Source organism: Aythya ferina, assembly GCF_964211825.1.
Source record: "Aythya ferina genome assembly, chromosome: 6".
Taxonomy (NCBI): domain Eukaryota; kingdom Metazoa; phylum Chordata; class Aves; order Anseriformes; family Anatidae; genus Aythya; species Aythya ferina.
The window spans coordinates 5,981,329-6,002,333 of record NC_140303.1 but is presented as its reverse complement, the minus strand read 5'-3'; the positions used below and the strand labels follow the sequence as shown (position 1 = coordinate 6,002,333).

Sequence of the window (21,005 nt, the reverse complement as noted above, 5' to 3'; positions counted from 1 at the left end):
TACGCTGATGTATTTGCAGCTGTCAGATGAAGGCAAAGCTCCTGAGCTGTTACAGAATAATCAAGTTTCTAAAAGATGCATCGGATCTGCAAGCATGATGTGTTTTGTGTTGACCTGAGAGTTCATTTATATTTGTCAACCATGGTTTATTTACTGTAAATAATAAACACTTCTATATGTACACAAACACCCAGTATTTTACTAGGTGCAGTAATCTAACAAAGCTCTTGCTGTGCTGAATGGACGTTCATTTCATGTAAAAATATGCCATGTTTTACTAGCAGATTTATCTCCTGAAGGTGGTTAATGCAAGTGTGCCCTTTTATGCGGATTATGCTTTTTAGTGCTTTCTCAGGTAGTGCTCAAGTTTTTGCAAGGGGTCCTAGTGCTGTCCTAGTGCCTTATTTCATTAACTGGAAAAAATGCTGATGAATCAAAATCAATAGTACTCATTCTCTGGCTCAAAATGACAACTGAAGAAAAAAAGAGAGCTTGTCCATTGAAGAATGCTACCTAAATACACCCCCCTTCCTCCCCGCCTCCCAGTTTTGAATTTGAGTTTGATATCTGTATGAAAACTTACAAGATAGATTTTGCTTGTTTGTTCCTGGAGAAAAGTCTGAATAAACCACTGAGCCAAAGTATATAATTTGCTTCCATTGAGTCTTTGTATTCTGAAAACTGAAAGCTTCAGCACTTACAGAACACTATGTGCTTGTTTTTTTTTTTTATTATTATTATTTTATTTTATTTTTTATTTTGTGTTATTGCTGCTACTTGTGCTATCTAATTCTTAATCGTCTCTTTCTTAATTTGCAGCTTTGCTCTGTCAGATGAAGCATACAGATCTTTAAGGGACCAGGACAAAGACCAGTGTATTCTTATTACAGGAGAGAGCGGAGCTGGTAAAACAGGTAATAAACAGCTTTGATCTCATTCAAAAGCATTCAGAGTTATTCAGACTCTTTTGCAAAGTGATACTGGGGGCTGTAAGAGTTGAGAGATACTGGTGTGTTTTTGTGTCTGGCCATTGCAGAAAATGAAGGCCGTCATGTATGTTGCAGTCTGGGTGATCTTCCATAAACTCACGTTTTTTCACATTGTTGCCATGATGTAGTCCTGTCACGTTTTGATACGTTATTGCTATCATTATGCAAAGACATGCTACAGGTTTGTGAAAGAGTATTGCAAGGGCCTGAAAACTTTTAGGCTCTCCCCATGAAAAACACCGAAGACAGTGCAAACTGAACGCTCTTGCTCTTCTAGACTGTAAGGCAGTCCTTTGAAGCTTTTGCATGTCTTTTAATAAATGTCTACCTTTAAGCTGGATTATACCATTTACCCAAGGAAAATAAATAGCAGTAGCTGATTACTTTGGAAATTTCATCAGTCTTTTGCGTGCTGTGCTGAGCTACAACTCGAAGGTTGGCTGGTGTACCAGAACACTGTGTTTCTAAGGCAAAACTGAAATTACCTTGAAAATTACTGCTAATTTTAAAACTGGAATGGTGGAAATCAGGTGAGGATTGCATAATTGCAGAATACTTTAGAATTACCTTAAAAAAGTAAAACAAACAAACAAACAAACAAGAAAACCAACAAAAAAAATAATTTCTGAAACAACAGCTTAAAACTGAGTTGACTTGCAAAAGGTGGGTAGGAATGCATGTATCTGTTTTCATGTCATTTAAGAGATTTCTTTGAATCTGAGAAAATGTGAAGCTTTGTTTATGCTCAACAAGACTGAGATGTGTAACAGAAAGTTGCTTTACAAGCTTTTAGTGGAAATCTGGAGCATGAACTTCATCTTTAGAGTGCTGAGATAAATGCTTTTGGCTTCCTTTTTCCATGTTTTCCTTTTTTGATTAGTGGCATCCAGTTGAGAGGTCTCAAATTCTTGTAATTTAATCATTTTTTTCCAGTTCAATAACATGCAAATACATGTGTGTTCAGTAAAAGTATATATTAAATAATTGAGTTCTTATTAATATGATTATTATGGACTCTGTCTAGGAGTTCAGACATTAGAAAGGAGTTCAGTACCAAAACTCTTTTGTTTTTGATTTCCTCAGGAACAGTGAGTTATCATGCAGCTGAAGTGCATCTTTATTAATGTATTTATTCACCTGAAGGGTTTGAGTGGTTGAGTTTCTGAAGCTCTCTGTTTGTAAAAAGGATTCTGGTAGGTTCAGATTTGTATATAAAATTACTGAACCTCATAGCTCTATGGGCCATGATTTGAATTATTCCTTCTTTGTAAAGGTAAGTGCAGAGTAGAATAAGAGCATGGTTTGAAATTCAAGACAGTAATGGACTCAGAAATTGTAATACTCTCTCCTTAATATTTGACGTAACCATAGTTGCTGAAGTGGGGCTATTAGCTGAGAATAGGTTTCCATTGTAAAGAGAAAGGAAGACAGTAAAGGAAATTCCTGAAGCTGGAGAAACTTGGTAGTACAGGTCCAATAAAACTCTGTTTCAAAATATGTTTTCTGGTAGCCAGAACATTTGATATGCTTGGGCTGGGAGAATTGAATCTGAACCCTCTCCAATTGTTTTCTTTATTTCACTTCCTTTTCTTTTTCTTTAATTTTTTTTAACTTGTTTTGCAGCTTGTTTATATTGATAATTGATAGTAACAGGAACATTGTGCAAGAAAACACGGTACGTTAACAGAATGAGCATTGTGTTTAGATGTTTTTAGATGTTAAGGCAGTGATTCACTTCCTGGTGGCTTTAGTCAATGAAGCGGAGTTCCTAATAAAAGAAAGGGCCTTTATTCTCTCTCTCAGTGATGTTCAAAGCCTATCTTGAGGCCATTGTATATATTCCTATTGCATATTATTTTATAATGGCTTATTTGCTGCTTCAGTGCTTTCTCGTCTCTTTGATTGAGTAGCTCTCCTTAGAGAATTTAGCAAATGTTTCAAATCAAGCAGTTTGGTAATTCCAAGCTTTGAAGGGAAGGGTTTTTTAGAAATGAGAGCTGGGCTCGAGGAATTACTTGGTTAAGGGAGATGGGAAGCCACATGAACACCCCTGGAGTTGTGTTTGCTTGCTTGCTGTGTTGCAGGTTTGCTCTGTATTCCTTGCAATATAGGATAGTAATTGAATACTGGCAAACGAATTTGATTAAATAGGAAAGAATCAAAATCCAAGGGATAACTCGTTTATCAGTTCTTTCCTAAAATGAAACCCTCAAATTTGTAACAGATCTCTGAATAGCAAGTAATGTTTTTTTTATGACCATTGTGTTGAGCTGATAGGGATTCCAGCTGCTAGTCATTACGCTGTACATCAGCTGATAATGCCTCAAATCTCACTGTCTTGTGTCACATGAACTTCACAGACTCTGTTTATAAACAGAATCCTTTCTCAGCTGCTCTTTGTCCTAACCAGCAAAAACATAAGGGTTGGATGGATTTTTCCATCAGAAATTTTCGTTCCTGTTTGGGTGATCGACATCCATGTGAACACAGCGTGGAGTCCAAAAATTGTTCCAGATCTATTTGAAGGTATAAGCTTTGAACACAGTTTCGTTGTTTCAATGAAGTCTCTACTGACTCTAAAGTTTATACTTTGAAACAGGCTGCGTAATGTTATGCAGTGTTGAATTGCCATTATTTATTTACTTGTCATTTACTCTGAGTTGTGACGGCATGTGTATAGCATTGTATGTTGTGTGCTTACACTTGTGCTGTTGTGTATCTGCAGATGTAAACCGATTGAATTTTGTATCTTGAAACTGCTCAGGCTTAGTTTTTCAGGCTGAAACCTTCAGATCAAACATTCAGGCGTGTTAGCTACAGATTATTTTCCTCCCTAACTAGGGAGGCTAAATGAAGAGGTAGGTGTAGTGTGCCATATCCTGGCGGCCTCTTTAGCTTGGGTGGACTCCAGGTATTAAAGTCAACTGGTGTAATGGCAGGGCTCTCGTGGCAGGATGAGCTCTTTCACCATTTCCAGGTGGTCCAGCAACGGAGAAGAAATCCAACTTGAAATGTGCTGATGATTCCTGTCTGGCATGATGAAAACATGATGGAGATCAAGTCTCCAATTCCCCTTATGACCAGTTGTCAATACTTACTGCTGTTTTGTTTTGCTCTCCCCCCACAGAGGCAAGCAAACTTGTCATGTCATATGTAGCTGCAGTGTGTGGCAAGGGGGCAGAGGTTAACCAGGTAAAAGAACAACTTCTGCAGTCAAATCCAGTTCTTGAAGGTAAGCTTCTCTTGGAGTGTGTGCGACTGACTGTGTTACCTCTGCATGTATCAGCTTCTCCCATGAGCTGGCTTTGAAAAACGGATCTGCTGTTGTTTTGTACGTACTTGGTGTCTGGAACCATGGAAAATGCTGTCTGTGAAGACAGACACAAGTTATTCAGTTACAGAGAGGTCATCTTAAAAACAAAATCGTTTTCCTCACTTCCTAAATGAGAGCTTAGGAAGTTAGGTCATATCTCCCAGCCTCCTCCTGCTTCTCTCTTAGGGTGTACCCTTTCTTAAGCCTGGCTTGAAGATGCCTGCTGTTGTCAAGAGATTTAACTTCAGTTCAATCCCTCTGATTCATTTCCTTCCAAATTATATTATTATAGTCCCTAGTAAACAATCAATCTCTGTAAAACATTATTTTTCTTTTAGAAAAAAAAAAAAAAAGTGAAGAAATGGATCTTGGTAAAAACTAACCCGATCCATATGGATGCCTGCTATTCCCTAGTACTTATTGTTCCCTGTGTCTGGTGTCTCTGTCAGCCTGTCTTCCTGACAACTGCCTTTCCTGCTCTCCCATCAAGGACTTCATGGTTGTCTGGATTTTTGCTTTTTAATTAGTCAATTTGAAGTGGTTGGCTGCCAGAAACAGGATCTGCATTTTTCCTGGAGATAGGCTGTAAGGTCCTCAAAGCTTGCAGTTTTCTCCCATTGTCTAATAATTGCCTTCAGAAGAGCCTTGGTTAGTGCTGACTTAGGTCTGTTGTGTTGATCCTTGGCGTGGTTTTTTCCACAGTTCTTTGAGCTACCCAGCCATATTCTCATAACTGCTGTACAAAGATATGTCACTAGGGTCAGAAGGTACACGGTGCTTGTCAGACTGTTGACGGTCAACATTTTATTTATTGTTTAGCTATCTGTATATATGTGTAAGGATTTGGAGTCTACAGATATCAAGTGCTCATTAAATGAGTGGGAGCAAGAGAAAAAAAAGAGGGAAGGGTAAAGCCAAAGTAAGCTGAGAGCAGCGATGAACGGCTGCGTAAAATATGTTCACGGGCTGTACACAAAACACAAGCTGTAAGCAAGCGATTACAGCAAAGGACGAAATATTAAAATTTAAAGACTGCTAAAAATGCAGGATAGGCCTTTCTTGGTGATCTTGATGTTCCCCTTAAGACTGAATGGGGGGCTGCAGCCCTCTGTGGTTTTGGGTTCCCAGAGAAGGGCTGTGCTGCTCTTATCCCGGTTCTGGAAGGCAGGCTTCAGATAGAGACAGAAATAGTAGGGGGACTGTGGAAGCTTTGTTTGCTAAAGTGAGGTTGCTCTCCTCAAATGCCAAATTCATTGGATTTCTTGTTAGTTTATGAATCTTTGTTTTAATGCAAGAGGGATACTGAAAGCTCACAGAAAGGTACCTTATGATTTTAAGGTATTATTTGTTCTACTTGGTGCTTATTGGATCCTGGATTATTCCAAAAGGCTGCTGAGCAAGCCTGGCCGCTTATATATATTTTAGACAGGAATTAAGCATTTGTGGTTAGATTTGTTTTCCTTTGGTTACGTAGTTCTGCTTCAGTCAAGCTGCAGTGCAAGGAAATGGCATAAATGTTACATATGCAGCATTTATCTTATGGGAATTCTTTATTTCTCTTTTAACTACGGTGGCTACTGTAAATTAACTTTCAGAAACAATGAACTTCAGGGAAAACTGAGGAACGTGTCTCACGCTCTATAATGGAACGTTTGTGTCTGGTTCGGTGCGGTTATAAATGACCCCACTGTTCAGCACTGCATTTAAGAAAATGCAGCCCTGAGATTTGGTTGTTGAAAAGATGATTTATTGCAGGGCATAAAGATTTTAAAAACAATTCTTTCACTTATCCTTGGCCTTCAGGAGCAAGAAACTTTTCCTTTTGGCTCCAGTTCTTTGATCAAGAATAAGTCTACTCATGCAAGTTTGTTGAAGCCTAAAAGCATGTATTTATTTCTATCCAAAAAACATTGACTTGATCTTTGAAAATATATATGCTATATAAATAAATACTGGCCATAAATCAACTCTCCTGTTGCAGTAGGAGCGCTCTAATTATTAATGCAGGGGACATGCTCCTGTTTGACTTACTGAGCTTTGACAATACGTGATCTTAAGAGTTTGAGTTGTCCTCCTGTCCTGTGTATGTTGAGCTGGTGGCCGCCCGTCCGAGCGTTTTGAATCATTAATTATAAATGTGATGATTCAGACTTGAGGATATGCGGTAAATGCAGGTGCAGTTTTGTCTTGGAACAATTTCACTTTTTATGTTTTTCTTTCGCTTTTGTTAATGAAGTGTCAGCACAAAGCTGCTTTGGACTTCCATAGGTGTTTTCCTGATGGAGATAATGTCACGCTTAGTCTATCTGCAGTGACTCATATCTCTGCAATGAATGGGGTATTGTATCTCAGAAGTTTATGATTTTTTTAAATTGTATAAAAAGTCATAAATGTTATTGCATTAATTTTTATTTTTATTTTTTACTGGTAGATTTGGTCTTAATTGTTCTTCTCTTTTACCAGCTTTTGGAAATGCCAAAACAGTGAGGAATGACAACTCTTCTAGATTTGTAAGTATTTTCTCCAAGGCTGAATCTCAACTCCTTATAGAGGAATAGAGGAGAACACGTTAAGTTGTTCGCTGTTTCTATTTTAACTTGTATCAGCCATCACAGAGTGAATGAATAATTTGGCGAGAGAACATTCTTGTGGTTGTCCAAGGAGAAAAAATAAAATAAAAAAATCTGTGACCAGATGAAAACATAAATACAGCACAGCTGGGTTCTTTAATTTTCTGGTGCTGGTGGCCTTCGTGTCAGTGACCGTGTGCCTCACAAGTGGCCTGTTTAGAAGTTTGATCTTTGTGTGATATCATTTTCCAACTAAACGCGTACATTTTTTCGTTAAAATTCCTAATTGGGGCTCTGATTTTACCTCTCTGGTGTTTCAACCTGTGTTTGCACCTTTTCTTATTAAGTAAGTATTTGTAACGTTGCCTTTTTGCTTACACTCTTTATAATCAACTGGTTGAATTGAGGGTGTTTTAGCATGAAACTGAATGTGAAATTACAGGAACTGACAATTGGAGGGGGGGAGAAGCTAGAGTTGGGAGACTCAAAAGTGTGTGTTCACAATTTATTTCTGCTGCTAAAATCAGACGACTCAATGCACCTTTGTAATTTGCTCACTTGAGTGAAGTCAGAGGGAGTGAGATACGTGGACGAAAAAGAGCATTGGAAGAAAAAGCACATGGATAAGAGCCTGGGACATGATTACACTGAAGAATGGCTTATTTTTTTCAAAAAGGGAGACTTCCCTGCCCCTTCCCCTGCAATGCTGGACAGAAAGAGACAGAAAAAGCTCAGCTGTCAGAGATGACGTCCTGTGGAAAGGAGGAGGAGACAGCAAAGAGGAGGAGAGGTGGCATGTGCAAGCAGGAGTCTTTCCAGGACAAAGTGCAACCAACTTGTATTTCGCGTTTCAAGTCCTTGCTTATAAACGCAAAGCTAAAAATACTTCTGGAAACAGCCAGCTGGCCCAGTCCTTGGGAAATTAAGATTTAATTATCTGATTTAATTCTTTATCTCGAAAATTTGAATCAGCTCAGAATGAACTTCAAACATGAAAGCACAAGTATTGTCCTGTCTCGTCTGCTTCAGCTGCCAGCAGGAGGAAACTTGGAGCTCAATATGCCAATCTTGACAAAATACACAGTAAATTAAAAAAATACCTTTGAGGCAGTCAGTGTAAAGTGCTTGATTTTCATGTTCTGCAATTAAAATCAAAAAAGAAAGAAAGAAAGAAAGAAAGAAAGAAAGAAAGAAAGAAAGAAAGAAAGAAAGAAAGAAAGAAAGAAAGAAGAAATCTCTTCCTAAATACACTAAGGAAGGATAAACACAAGGATTCTTTCAATAGCTTGTTTTTGTTCTCTGTTAAGTAAGCACCAGAGGATGGTGAGATCATTTCTGTGCGTGGCTAGGGGAATTGGTTTGAATTCCTACCAGCACTTTTTATCTTTCTAAACTTCCTTGCCAGTGTGAGCTGCGCTCCCAGCGTGGATCTGTCCGCTCTGTCGATTAAAACGATGCAAAGAGCAGCGTGATGCGGAAAAAGTCGCACAAGGAAATGCACGGCGGCCCTACAGCAGAGTGGCTCTTGTGGTGACAGCCTGCTAATTGTTGCCTCCGGTCTCCTGAGTTACGAGGCGGAGAGTTCAGTGGGAAAAATCTATGGCTTTCAGAGGGCAGGCACGCACCGATGGACAGACACCCCGCAATTACCAGCTGTAATCGCTGCCAGCCAGTCCTGCGAGGCAGACCGAGTGGCGAGCCTCTAAGTGCTCTGATTCACGCTCCAGGAAGATTTTGCATTGAGAAAATAAGTCTGCTAGGACATAATTTCTTCCTGCATTCCTCCGTTAATAAGCGTGGCAATGCCTACGCGGCCACAAACACTGTTTGGTGGTGTTAGTGTTCGGGTGAAAGTCTGTGTAATTTATGTTTTCTTGATACAACCAACAAAAGTGTCTTGCTTAGCAAGTGAGCAAATTACTGGGTTGCGTTGTAGACCTGAACAAAGCAGTTGTCATGAAAATCTCCATCTGTGATAGTGAAATTAGAAGCTTCGAATCATTTTCTGTTTTTCAAAATCTGATAGCGTGCACAAGAGGTTGCCACATTGCTCTTTTAGCCGGGAAAAATTACCAAATAACTGTTAAAAATGTCTCAGAGAGCTTTTCTTAAACAGAACTTACAGTGTTAAACTATGCTGCTTTCACAGGGCAAATACATGGATATTGAGTTTGATTTCAAGGGTGATCCACTCGGAGGAGTTATAAGTAACTGTGAGTATTGTTCCTGCTGTCAGCATATTAACATGTTTTGTCCTAAAAGGAAGTTGCTTCAACTATTGAAGAAAATAGCTGCATTTGTCTAATCGAATCAGTCCCCATTACGTGATAAATTCTGCTTTTGAATTTTGTTTTGGTTCTGAGTAGAGTATAGGAGAGTAAGTGAAAAGCACCTTGAAGTATGAACGATCAATGTATGGTTTTAAAGGGGAATGAGTAAGATGCACGGGTCCGTGTGTTGCCTCTGAAGCTGGTAGCAGAAGGATTAAGGGTATACGAGGCTTTTTTATACTTGAATCCCTGGGCTGTCATGTTACTTGATTTGATGGGCTGTGTAGGGATGGCAGATGATGTTGGAGATGTGCTGCTTTGTAATTAGTAAGTCACACCAAGCGTGCCGGAGATCAGCACGGAGTAGCTGTGCTTACTGGGAATCAAAGCGTTCTGTGCTCATTTTAAGGCACCTCGCAGTACAGGAAAAGGCTCAGCGTGAGAGCATAAAAAACTGCTGAGTTTAGGGTGGGGAAGGTGGCCTCAGAATATCTTGCTGGAAGTAAGGCTGCTGCTGGGAAGTCCATAGCAATGCAGACACTTCAGCCAGCTCTCTAACCAGTTGGAAAGAACAATACTAAGGAGCGAGTGCCAGTTCAGGATGCCTTGATTTGCTTTTCTTTCTACAGCTTAAGTGCAGCTTTTTAAAGAAATTGTTCTTTTGTGCTATATAAAGCCATGCTTGTTTGTTTTTCCTTATTTTTAAAAAGGGGAGGGGTGGAGGAGGGCAGTGAGTGACTATACTAGGTGTCAGTGACCTGCCTTTGACCTCTCTTCCTACTCAGCTAAATTCAGAACTGTTCCTAAAGGTTGGCTTCTTTTGCGATTTTACTGGTTGTGAAATAATTAATCTTTCCAGGTGAAGGTTTTCTTTCTTTTTTTTTTTTTTCTTTTTTTTCCCCAGATTGCCTTTTGCAGACGGGCCTGAAAGAGCCTTGTTTTTGTGATGGAGTAGATCTTGATACTCAGAGCAGTCATTCTTTAAGTGTTTATGGCTATCCATTAACTTTGACATTCAGCAGTCAATAAAATTAGAAGCTAAATACACTCAGTGTATTCATCAATAATTAAATCGGGACAAAGTGTATTCATCAATAATTAATTTTGGACAGAAAGGTTTCAGCAGGCTGTCTTGTTTTTGTTTGGTTGTTGTTTGTTTTTTTTGTACTCATTCAGAATAGAGACATAAAAGTGAACTCTGCTTTGCAGAATGGACATTCAGCAGTTTGTCTTTGAATATAATGTGCTGAGTCATGTAATTAACATACTGTCATATCAAAAGGCAATCCAAAGCGTTACTCTGTAGTTTATCTGCCTTATAAATCCTAGCATATTGTAATTATAACATCGCATGTAATTATAATGACGTGATGGTAATCAAAGGCAGGCATATTTTTCAATCTTCCTAAAAGATGTTTATTTTAAGCATTCCCCCTGTCTTCTCATGTTTAATAAGCATCTAAGAGCAAGAAGATGAATATTAAATTTAAAGAGACCTTATGTGTAAACCCTGTTGTGGAAAAATGATACTAACTGAACCATGAAATACTCTGTACTAATAGGGCAAGTCTCAGGTAAATGCTGAGCTCCTGTAGCTGGGTGTTAATATATACAATCTTTGATTTAATGTTCACAGAACTTGATAGTCCATCCATCTCTAAAGACTTGGTTTGGATTCTGTACAATTTAAAGCAAGTGTCTTGTCTCACCTTAGCTTTTTCCATGCTTGTGGAGCCTGCAGCGTTGCGTTGATGTGGATGAGAAATGTTTCTAGTGAATCGCCATTCTGGGGTTAGCGGGAGCTTAAATTCTTCTACAACATTTAGAATTTACTCTGGCTGTGCTCAAATTTAGGATTTGCCATCTTAATTCATAAAGTAGGGAGTTTAGCAGTGCTGAAGTTTCCTACCCTTAAAAGGGAAAGCGTGATTAGTTTGTTAATAAATATTCTTCGCTTTCGGACCATCTGTTGGTTCGGTGTTAACAACATGGGAAGATGATACCATAATATTTTGATTAAACTTTATTAGTTGAATCTGATGAACGTGGTTTCCAAACACCAGTGAAGTCAGTGGGCTTTCTGGGTCACGGCGTTTGTCACTGAGCCGCGTTTCGTGTGGTGAGGGACTGGAAGCAGACGTGTTGAACAGCTGGTGTGTTTCGGTGGCAAGAAGGCTAATGAAAACACACCACAAATTTTATCAGGCTGTTAGAGATCAACAGAGACCCATCAGGGCTTGTCTGAAAGGTCTGTCCTAGCCTGAAATGCTCTGAGCCTCTGTGAGAGACCAGGCAATCTGCTCTTCGCACCATAACTGATGCTATCGTGACCTTCCCGTGAGCGATTCTTGTGGTGTCCCTCAATGAGCTCTTGCTCCTTAATGACAAGGGTTCACCTACAAGTGATCCTCTCGGGGGAAGGAGCTAGAGGGCAAAATTACCACGACAATGCTCTCTGCATGTGGGTCCTGTCTGGAGATGTGAATGGAAATGTCCACCAGCTTTAATAGGAGCTGGTAGACCTGAAACATTGATGTGCCCTAAATGGAGGGGTGAACCTTTTTGGTAAAGTGAGAATGCAAATAACAAAATGGAGGGGGCTGTAATGGACGAGTTTTGTAATGCCTATGAAGTTAGGACCGGTATGTTCCCAAATTAACAATAATTTAGTGTTTGAACAGCATAAAATAAACATGGACTCACTACATGAGCATTACACAGCCGCTTGCAGCTTCTGAGTGCTCTGACTTGTAAGGCATGTGAATGATGTACAATCCGAAAAAAAGAAGCCAACAGTGGAAAACCTGAGATGAATGTGATTTATGCAATCTTTTATTACTTCAGCCAAGACTTTTTTCCCCTTAGACTACAAAGGAAAAACAACTTCAGGTAGCATGTTGCACTTGTTTGACCCTACAAATGCCATAATTGAAGCATGAGGGTGAAGTAAGCTGTAGTATTTAAGCCCGAGTCTTCCCTTTTTGTTAGTTTTCTGTGAAGGCCCCAGCGTTTGCAACAAGGCACACGGCATTTACATTTGGTCTCCATGAAGCAAACGGGACTTCCCTTCCTGCTCTGAGCACATTGAGCTCACTCCTGTGCTCAAAGCCTTTTTCCAAAGCTCTTATAGGGAAAGGCAGTTGGAGGGTTTCGTAATTAACTTGCTTTCACCTGGGTATGATATTGTGGCAATAAATTACAGAAACCCTCAGTACTCCTCCTGGTTTTCCTTTTATTAAAACTGCTGTGTTAGTGGGGGTGGGAGCAGGAGAACAATAGCTTTTTTTCTCGTGTAATAACAGAATAACTCCTCTCCCAACTGAAGATGGGCGTGTTTGTTTGCAAAATACTAGGTGTTAATTGCAATAGTTTATCTAGCTGTGAAACACGACTTTCTCCAGAAATGCTGTCTTGTACTCAAGATGATGTTTGTGTGTGTACGCTCATAGGATAATCAAGGTTGGAAAAACCCTTGAAGATCAACAAGTCCAACCATCACCCAGCCTTACCGAGTCCCATGGCTTCGCCTTAGTGCCACATCTGCACAGTGCCTAGCACAGGGTGCACTTGGTTTGTTTTGTGCATTTTTGGGTACATCGAATTTCATGGTTGAAATAATTTTTCATGGTGCAGTCCGAAATGTTTCGCGCTGGCAGTTGCTCAGACCTTTTCAAAGGCAGGGATCTTCCAATATCTTCCCCAGAATAATTAAACAAGCCTTAGGTTTTCTCATTTCACCTGGGATTTCCTGCTGAAAGATACCTAGTTTTTTAGCATGAGGTCATCTTTCCTAATCCACCTAAGCCCTTCTGTGATTTAATGATTAACCAGCAGATAACAGTGGTGCATATGAAGTACAGTATAGGTAATGCCTGCTTTTGAAAAGCCATTTTTAACCAGCACAGTGTACTTAAAACCCAAACAATAGGGGATGAAAAAAGGACCCTGTTTGCCCATCTGTTCCAAAAGCAGTGTGAAAGAAGCCTAGGATGTGTTGCTAAACGAACAACTTTTCAAATTAGCCAAGTGAGAGTGATAATGTTACAACTTGTTCTTCTTTCCAACTTGTTTGTTCAGTATAAAAGATGAAAGTAATTACCCTTTTGCTGAGAAATCAACAGCTTGGGCTGCTGATTCTTGTTACGTGATTGCTCTTAGTTCCTTTGCTCAGGGAAATATTACACAGGCATTTTACAAGTAGACGTTTTGGAGAGAGAGATTTATTCTGGTGTTTGTTGTTGTTTTTTAATTATTATTTTTTTTTTTGCATTTTAAATAATCTTAGCTTGTCCCAATGTCTCCCTAGGCATCTCAGTGAGCACAGTTGTCACCTTTTAGGTAACTGGGATAGCTTAGGGGTATGGTTTAGTGGGGACTGCTAGCGTTAGGTCAGAGGTTGGACTCGATGATCTTGAGGTCTCTTCCAACCTAGAAATTCTGTGATTCTGTGAACTGTCTTGCTTAAATTAAGAAGCACTTGGAAGAAAACCCTAAATGTTTGTGTTAGTTAATTATTATTATTTTAATTTCTTTCACTGCATATACTATCTGTGCAGTAGTTTTTGTCTGATCCAATATTGGTCACTTCTTCCAAGAGAATGTTATTACAAACTTGGTAGGAATAATATGAAAAAGTTCCCGAGAAGCCACTATTGTATTTTATTTTTCATCGGTAACTTTTTTTTGTCAACAGCTGAAGAATCTAGGTGGGAGAACAGAACATGAGTTAACGTAATGTGGTTGTAGAGATGAGCTTCCACGCCTAGAAAATGTTCTGTAACTTTGGTTCCATAGCTAGCAGGGGTCTTGGTAATGGCCAGCTGAAGAGGAGATGACCAAAAGAAACTTTTTCTAGATTATTCAGAATGTGCCAAGGTGGTGTATTTTTTTTTTAATTTTTTTTTTTTTTTTTTGCTTGTGGTGTTTACTCCTTCCTTTCGTGAATGTTGATTTGATTTCTGGTATATTTAGAGGAAATATTACATATCCTAAATATTTCTGCATTGGGCAAGTGACCAAAAAGAAATAACATAAATTTGTACGTTATAGTTTGCAGAAGTATTTGGCATCAGTCCCTGTTCTTTTTATGTTGAGTTCAGTTTGGCAGGATGCTTGCACAGATATCTTGCTTTTACACCAGTGTTATCTAGGAGTAACGAATGATCTTCATGACTGGAGGGCTGTAGCTGGATTTTGAGGTATCCAAGTAAATGGCTATCCAAACAGCATTATTTGAGGAGGATCAGCAATTTGAACATAAATTGTGTTTCCAAGGTGGACCTTTCCCAGACAATTTAATTTTCACCGTAGCTTTGATACACAAAACAGGCTAGATGTTTCTGTTCAAGCAGAAGCATTGCTGTATAACGCAGAGGGAATACCTAACCCATAAATATACCATATTTATACCATGTCCCTTTTCATAATTCATATACAAATGCAATATGTGTAGAGATTTTGTTTTGTTAGTGTGTGTTTTCGTATAGATAAGCACCATCTGTCTACACGTGCCCCTGCGAACTGCTGGAATCACCGAGTGTCAGCGTGCAGAAATCTGACGTGCCTCTTTGCGCCTTCTCTTTTGGTTGTTTAATGCAAGCAATTTGTAGTCACACGAGAGTTAATACCAAACTCACGGGTTGTGCAATCCTAGCTTTAAAGAAAATGCGTTTGATTTATTAAAATGCTAATAGAGCAAACAAAGGGAAAAAGTTTCCTAAGAGTAGTTCAGATGGTTTGCATCCTTGCTTCCAGTCTGATTTCAGTCTTCGTGTGAAGAGAAGAGAAAAAAAAGGAGAGAAAGAATACAGCCTTAAAAAGAACTGGCTAGCAGTTGCTTTGGTAAGGTAAAATACCCAACTTTCTGCTTTCTGGAGCTTTTAACCTCAATTACGAAGGCAGACAGAATGTGACATATCGGGACCTTGGAAGGCTGGCTGTTAATTACCTAACCTTCTAAAAATATATCATAGAAATAAAATAAACTGTGGCGAAAAATCCAAGACAGCTATTCCTATAACATAAGATGTTAAATTAGGCATACGCTCAAGAAAACTGTTTGTTAAATCTGCTGAAGGCATGCATGTAATTAGAAGACTTACATGTAATATTTTGCCAGGATGTGTAGCTAGGCTTTTATGACAGCGTTTGAGTCAATTTATATATAGAATGTTTTTCAAGCCAGCTAAGCCAAACCACTTTGCAAACTGCCTTTCTTCAATATCCTCTGAAAATACAGCCGTTTCCTGAAGTGTGTGTAGCCACCGCGGGAGCTGAAGTTGTTTATTTCTCTGAGATTAAAGTTGGCAGCCATCCGCTCCAACACTTAGCTCAAGATCTTGTACAGCCAGCGTGACTCCGAGCTGCCTCACCTTCGCCTTTCCTCTCTCGGCCCCGTGCTAACACTTGGGTGGTGAGCTAGCTTCTCCCTTTGAGAGGCTTTTAATTCATGAGACAGGGCTGAAAAATGAGAGAGGGTCGGGTTATTTGTGGATGGCTATGAGTTTCAACCACAGATCAAGGAGAGGAGAGCTCCAACCTCAGGAGAAGTCGGAGGTGAACTGGTACTCCAGGCTGCAGTGTTGGTTATCTGTTAAATAAAGAGAAAAATCAAATGAAAAAGCAAAAGTGCAAACCTGTAGCCTGCCCCATCCTGCTGTAAAGATGACCTGCTGGCGGTATGGAGCAGCCACTTGCTCGGGTGTACCTTTATCATTGGCCATGGAAAGTAACTGTAGGATTACTGAGTTACAAGACCACAAATGTTTATTCAAAAAAGTCTAAAGTTCTTGGTCACCCGGCACAGTTGGTGGTGCTGGGAGGTTCATCTTTGTACAGCCTTCACCCTGTCAGATGTGCTGTTGGGTGGGAGCTGCCTTCACCGCCACCTGCCGTGGCACCTGAAACGCTTCTCTCAGGCAATTGTGGCTTTATGGAATGAAGCAGCCGAGCTGATATTGGGGGCTGCCTCAATATGAGCCAACTAGAAGTTTAATAATCCTGCCCTACTTTTGTTCCTGCTGTCACTGGTTAATTATTAGAGCAGGAATTAATTTTTGAACCTGTCTTGCTGTAGTTTATTTGCAAAGCCTCCTAAGGCTTGCGTAGTTTTGTGAGTTTTGTGGGGTGAAGCCCTGTCGTTGGTGCCTATTCCATCAGAAGGTGCTTGCAGCGGGGACAAACAGATGCTGCTTTGCTCTCCTTGCTGCTCCTCGGGACAGGTGTCCCCTCCCAGAGCTGGGCTCCCAGATGCAGCAGCTCCCCAGCTGCTCTTCCCTGGGGGCTGCAGCAGGGAGCAGGAGCACTGAACAGGAGCAGTTTCAGCCCAAATGGGAATGTGAGGAAAGGGATGCTATAATACGCGTGGGATATTGTGGAAGCCATGCAGGGGAAGTATTGAGCAAGCCCACAAGTCTTCCTTTCATGTGCATAGCCTTTCGGTATTCATTCATTCATTCATTCATTTATTTTATAATATTTATCTTATAATATTTATTTTATAATATTTTATTTATTTATTTATTTATTTTAATATAATTCTCCTCCTGTGACCTGAGTTCTGCTCGTAGCTCGTAGGCTGCAGCATTTAGAAGTGCATTGGGCCTTGCTCAGAGAACTTAGTTGAGAAATATGTCCTAACGTGATAATTTGTGATACTGTTCATGCCTACCATTTATTGTCTTCTGGCTTGCTGGTGATAAAGCAATAAGGTGTGAAAAGATGGGGCAGTACATTCACATTAAAGTGCTTTGCTAAGTCTTTCCCTGACCTGTGGGGTTTCTTTTGTTTAGATCTGCTAGAGAAGTCCCGGGTTGTTAAGCAGCCAAGAGGTGAAAGAAACTTTCATATTTTCTATCAGATCCTGTCTGGTGCATCAGAAGACTTCCTCTGTAAGTATGAGATGTGCTGTTTTTGGAAACAGACCTTCTTTTATGGACTCTTCCACCTGTGGACCACCTTCTTTTGTGGGAGATGCAATGCTGTTTCATTTTTCAAATTGGTGGTGGTGGTACCTGGAGTAAATGTATGGCTTGATATTACCAGATACCTGGGTCAGAAATGGCTTTGCAAAGTGTTACAGACAAAGAAGAAAGCCTGTTCTTATCCAAAATGCTTGAATTTGAAAGGTCCTTAAAGACAATTTAATCCTATTAATAAAAATAGCTATTGACAATACTGGTTCTGGGGGTAAAAGAGCTGCTAATAAGCATGCTGTTACAATGGTATTTTTATTTGATTTATTAGGCAAACTCAAGCTGGAGCGGGACTTCAGCAGATACAACTACCTGGGCCTTGACTCTGCCAGAGTAAATGGGGTGGACGATGCTGCGAACTTCAGAACAGTGAGGGTAAGAAATATCAGGGACTGGGTAGGTGGTGGCAGTGGCTGGGCTTTGCTGATGGAGGTGAAAGAAAACCAAGGCTGGGAGATGGTTCTTAAGCTGATTTACCGTGATGCTTTTGCTTAAACTGTACTCAGGGTCGAGAAGAATGGGACCCTGTTATCCAGTGTGTACAAATCTAGATTCTAAAAGTTACTGCTTTTAGAGCAACAGAGTGGACTGAGAAGACAGCAGACCTTCATTTGACTATGGTTAATGTGGCTGGGTTATAAACTTAAGTGGCTAAAAAAAATATGCTTTTTAAAAAGCCCTTCAGCTCTTGTCAGAAGTCTGATGTGAATCTTGAAAGTGGATTGGACTGATATGCTAGCTCGATTAACAGATCCTCTGTCACCTTTTACGTTCAAAAATGTACTTATCTGTTATCTAAACCTAACAATTATATTGGTTTGGTTTTGTTTTTGTAACATAAGTGTTTATAAAACATTTCTAATGCATGCTAATATGTATAAATGGTGAATTTTGCAGGTAGGGTTGTTTGAATTTAGATTCTTTTATCTTATGATTTTGTCTCTCTCCTTTCCAGAATGCCATGCAGATTGTTGGTTTTATGGATCATGAAACTCAGTCTGTTTTTGAAGTGGTGGCAGCAGTTTTAAAATTGGGAAATATTGAATTTAAGCCTGAATCTCGCGTCAATGGCTTAGATGAAAGTAAAATCAAAGATAAAAACGGTAAGATGAGATTAGTGATGGGAGGGAAAGCATTAATTTGTCTGAAGTCACTATGGATTTTGTCATTTCTGTACGCATACCTAGATTAATTAAATTAGATGGTTTCCAAAACTCACCGACAGGCAAATAAGGGTTGAATTTTGTGCAATTTCAATCGCTCTGTGTTTGAAATTCTAAAACTGATTTTTTTTTTTCACTTCATTAACGCTTTCTTCTGAAATGTTGATTGGTACTTTGCATTTCTGTAAGTGCTTGATTATTCTGCAGTGAAGGCGTTTTGATTTTTTTTGTAGTAGTAGTAGCCTATTTCTGTCTGTAGTTTCAGATTTATTTGGCGATTTGATGGCATGTTTTTGCAGTTGATACATTTTGAAAGTTGAATTATTTTCATTTGAAAGCGTTTCATCAAGAAAAGTAGTCTGTGACAAATGGAAGAAAAATTTCTTTGCAGAAATATCCAAATAGAAAGTGCTTTCAGGCTAATAACTCACTGGATCCTGCTTCCTCATGCTGTGCCTTTAAAAAAAAATAAAATAAAGCTTTGCTTGGCAGTGGAGGGGGAGGGAGCATGGATGAGAGACATTTCTGTTGAAGAAAACCTGTTTTGGGAAAACACTGACCTATTTTAAAGCTAATAGTTTTGGGGAATAAGAACAGTGGGATGAAAGGGCTCATTATATTTCCACCCTCCTTTTTCATGTTAGAGCTCAAGGAAATCTGCGAGTTGACAGGTATAGACCAGTCGGTACTGGAGAGAGCTTTCAGCTTCCGGACAGTTGAGGCCAAGCAAGAAAAAGTTTCAACAACACTGAATGTGGCTCAGGTAAAACGACGTCCTGATTGTAACAGAAAGAATTGTTTTAAATGGCATCTTATTCTACATAACTAATCCACAACTCCCACAGTAAGACCACAACTAAGAGGCTGAACTGAGTAAAACATATCACTATCATAAGTGTGTTTTTATTCAACAGTTTCGAAGTGTTCAAATATGCTGGGAGTTTTGTTTTCATGCGTTAATTATGTCAAGCAGACAAGGGATAGGAAAACGTTGCAGCGGATGAAAAGCTAAGGGAGTTCTGCACAGAACGCATGTTGAAAGTATTGTGGTGTAGCAGCCTGGTTTTGTTTAGAGCAGCTGGAGTAATTTCATGTGAGTTGTATGCCCCGGGCAGCTGAAAAACTGCTGCCAGTGTGAACTTATCTTTCTGCCATGCTGCAAAGTTGATTGCCACCCATGTCTCATTAGCTCGGGCTAGCAGGAAGGCAGTTTCTCCAACTGCAGTTGACCATATCCTTTGCTTAGGATCAGGATGGGGGATGTGAGTCTTGAGAGGATTTCCAGACAAGCAGGAAGGCAGAACAAGTGCCCTGGCTGCAGCTGCTGGATGGAGGGATGCACCAGCAAGCTGCCCGCACTGCTGAGATGCCCTGGCACTCTGCTTTGCCTCAGGAGTCTGCTTAGGCAGAGGCACTGCCACCTGAGGCATGCACACTCAGTCCACAGAACCTTTAAAATATTGTGGTAACATAAAAAAAACTTGGGTTTAGCCCAGCATTTATAATGTTTTTCTTCTTTCTTCTGTTTAGGCTTATTACGCCCGTGATGCTCTGGCTAAGAATTTATACAGTCGGCTCTTTTCTTGGCTTGTTACCAGAATCAATGAGAGCATTAAGGTATTGCTGTTTTGTGCCTGTAAGAAAATCGATAGAAGTGAATTAAATTAAACTGGATGGTAAAACTGCGTTTGCCAATTTCATTTTTCCTGGTTGTATACTGTTAAGGTACAGGTGAATAACTGTATCACAGCTCAAAAAATTGCTGTCTGCTCTGTTGTAAGCTCATGAAAACGTTCACATTAAGTTACTTTGAGAAGCCACACTTAACCTCTTAGTTTACACGACCTGACAGCCTACTTAAGAAATACATTAGTTTTCTTGACTGTCCAGTCTGAAAAGTACAGACGAATAACACATTATTATTATTAATATTTTTTAAAGGCACAAACTAAAGTGAGAAAGAAGGTAATGGGCGTGCTGGACATCTATGGCTTTGAAATTTTTGAGGTAAGACCTTTATAATAGTAAACGTTTAATGTGAGAGATGTTATTAAACCTAATAGAGTAGTTTATGAATATGTAAGCACAATACATGTAATTTGATTAAGTGTGTTATACTGACAAAAAAAATGTAGAAAAGTAAGCCAGAGAAAAAATGTCTTGGTGTGTATGGCAACTGAAACAAAAATTCTTGGAAGACAAACTTGTGTTTCTACACCATAGGTAAATAAATATTTATGACAATAAACTTCAATGCTTTTTGTTGTGACATACATTCTGAACTTAAGAGAAACCCAGGCGTTTTGTGGGTGTCTTTGAACAAGTTTTGCTTACTTTAGAAATCAAACCAGAAACTATACATTTTTTCCTGTCAAAATCAGACAAGGAATTATATTCCATTTAATTTTGGTTCACTTAGATAAATACTCTGTACTGATTCCTAGCTGATGATCTGTGGTTCACTGCTGTTTGTTTACGATAGTATTTTTAGAATGGAGATATTCTAAAACAAAAACAATAAATGAGGAATTTTTAATTGGGTTAAAGAACATCAGGGGGAGAGGGTCTTCATAAATCTTAGTCTGACAGTTTATTTTAAGAGATTTATAGGTCTTGGTTGGAAATATTAGAATACTATTTGAACTAGAAACTCAACTGGGGAGAAACACGAGTAGAAAACATTCAAACCTTACCCACTTCCCTACACCATTCTTGAAAATCCGGGGA

The 21,005-nt window shown here is 39.4% G+C and overlaps 1 protein-coding gene across 6 annotated transcripts in view; it reads left to right on the top strand.

Moving 5' to 3' along the window:
* Positions 1–21,005, top strand: part of MYO1B (myosin IB) — a 99,854-nt gene that overhangs the window by 40,161 nt on the left and 38,688 nt on the right. For all 6 annotated transcript variants that reach the window (XM_084522884.1, XM_084522883.1, XM_084522882.1 and 3 more), the window contains 10 exons: positions 820–914; positions 4,117–4,221; positions 6,766–6,812; positions 9,022–9,085; positions 16,933–17,031; positions 17,387–17,490; positions 18,071–18,218; positions 18,923–19,041; positions 19,809–19,895; positions 20,220–20,285. In XM_084522884.1, the coding sequence (XP_084379010.1) occupies positions 820–914; positions 4,117–4,221; positions 6,766–6,812; positions 9,022–9,085; positions 16,933–17,031; positions 17,387–17,490; positions 18,071–18,218; positions 18,923–19,041; positions 19,809–19,895; positions 20,220–20,285 (934 nt within the window). The remainder of the gene's footprint in view (positions 1–819; positions 915–4,116; positions 4,222–6,765; positions 6,813–9,021; positions 9,086–16,932; positions 17,032–17,386; positions 17,491–18,070; positions 18,219–18,922; positions 19,042–19,808; positions 19,896–20,219; positions 20,286–21,005) is intronic.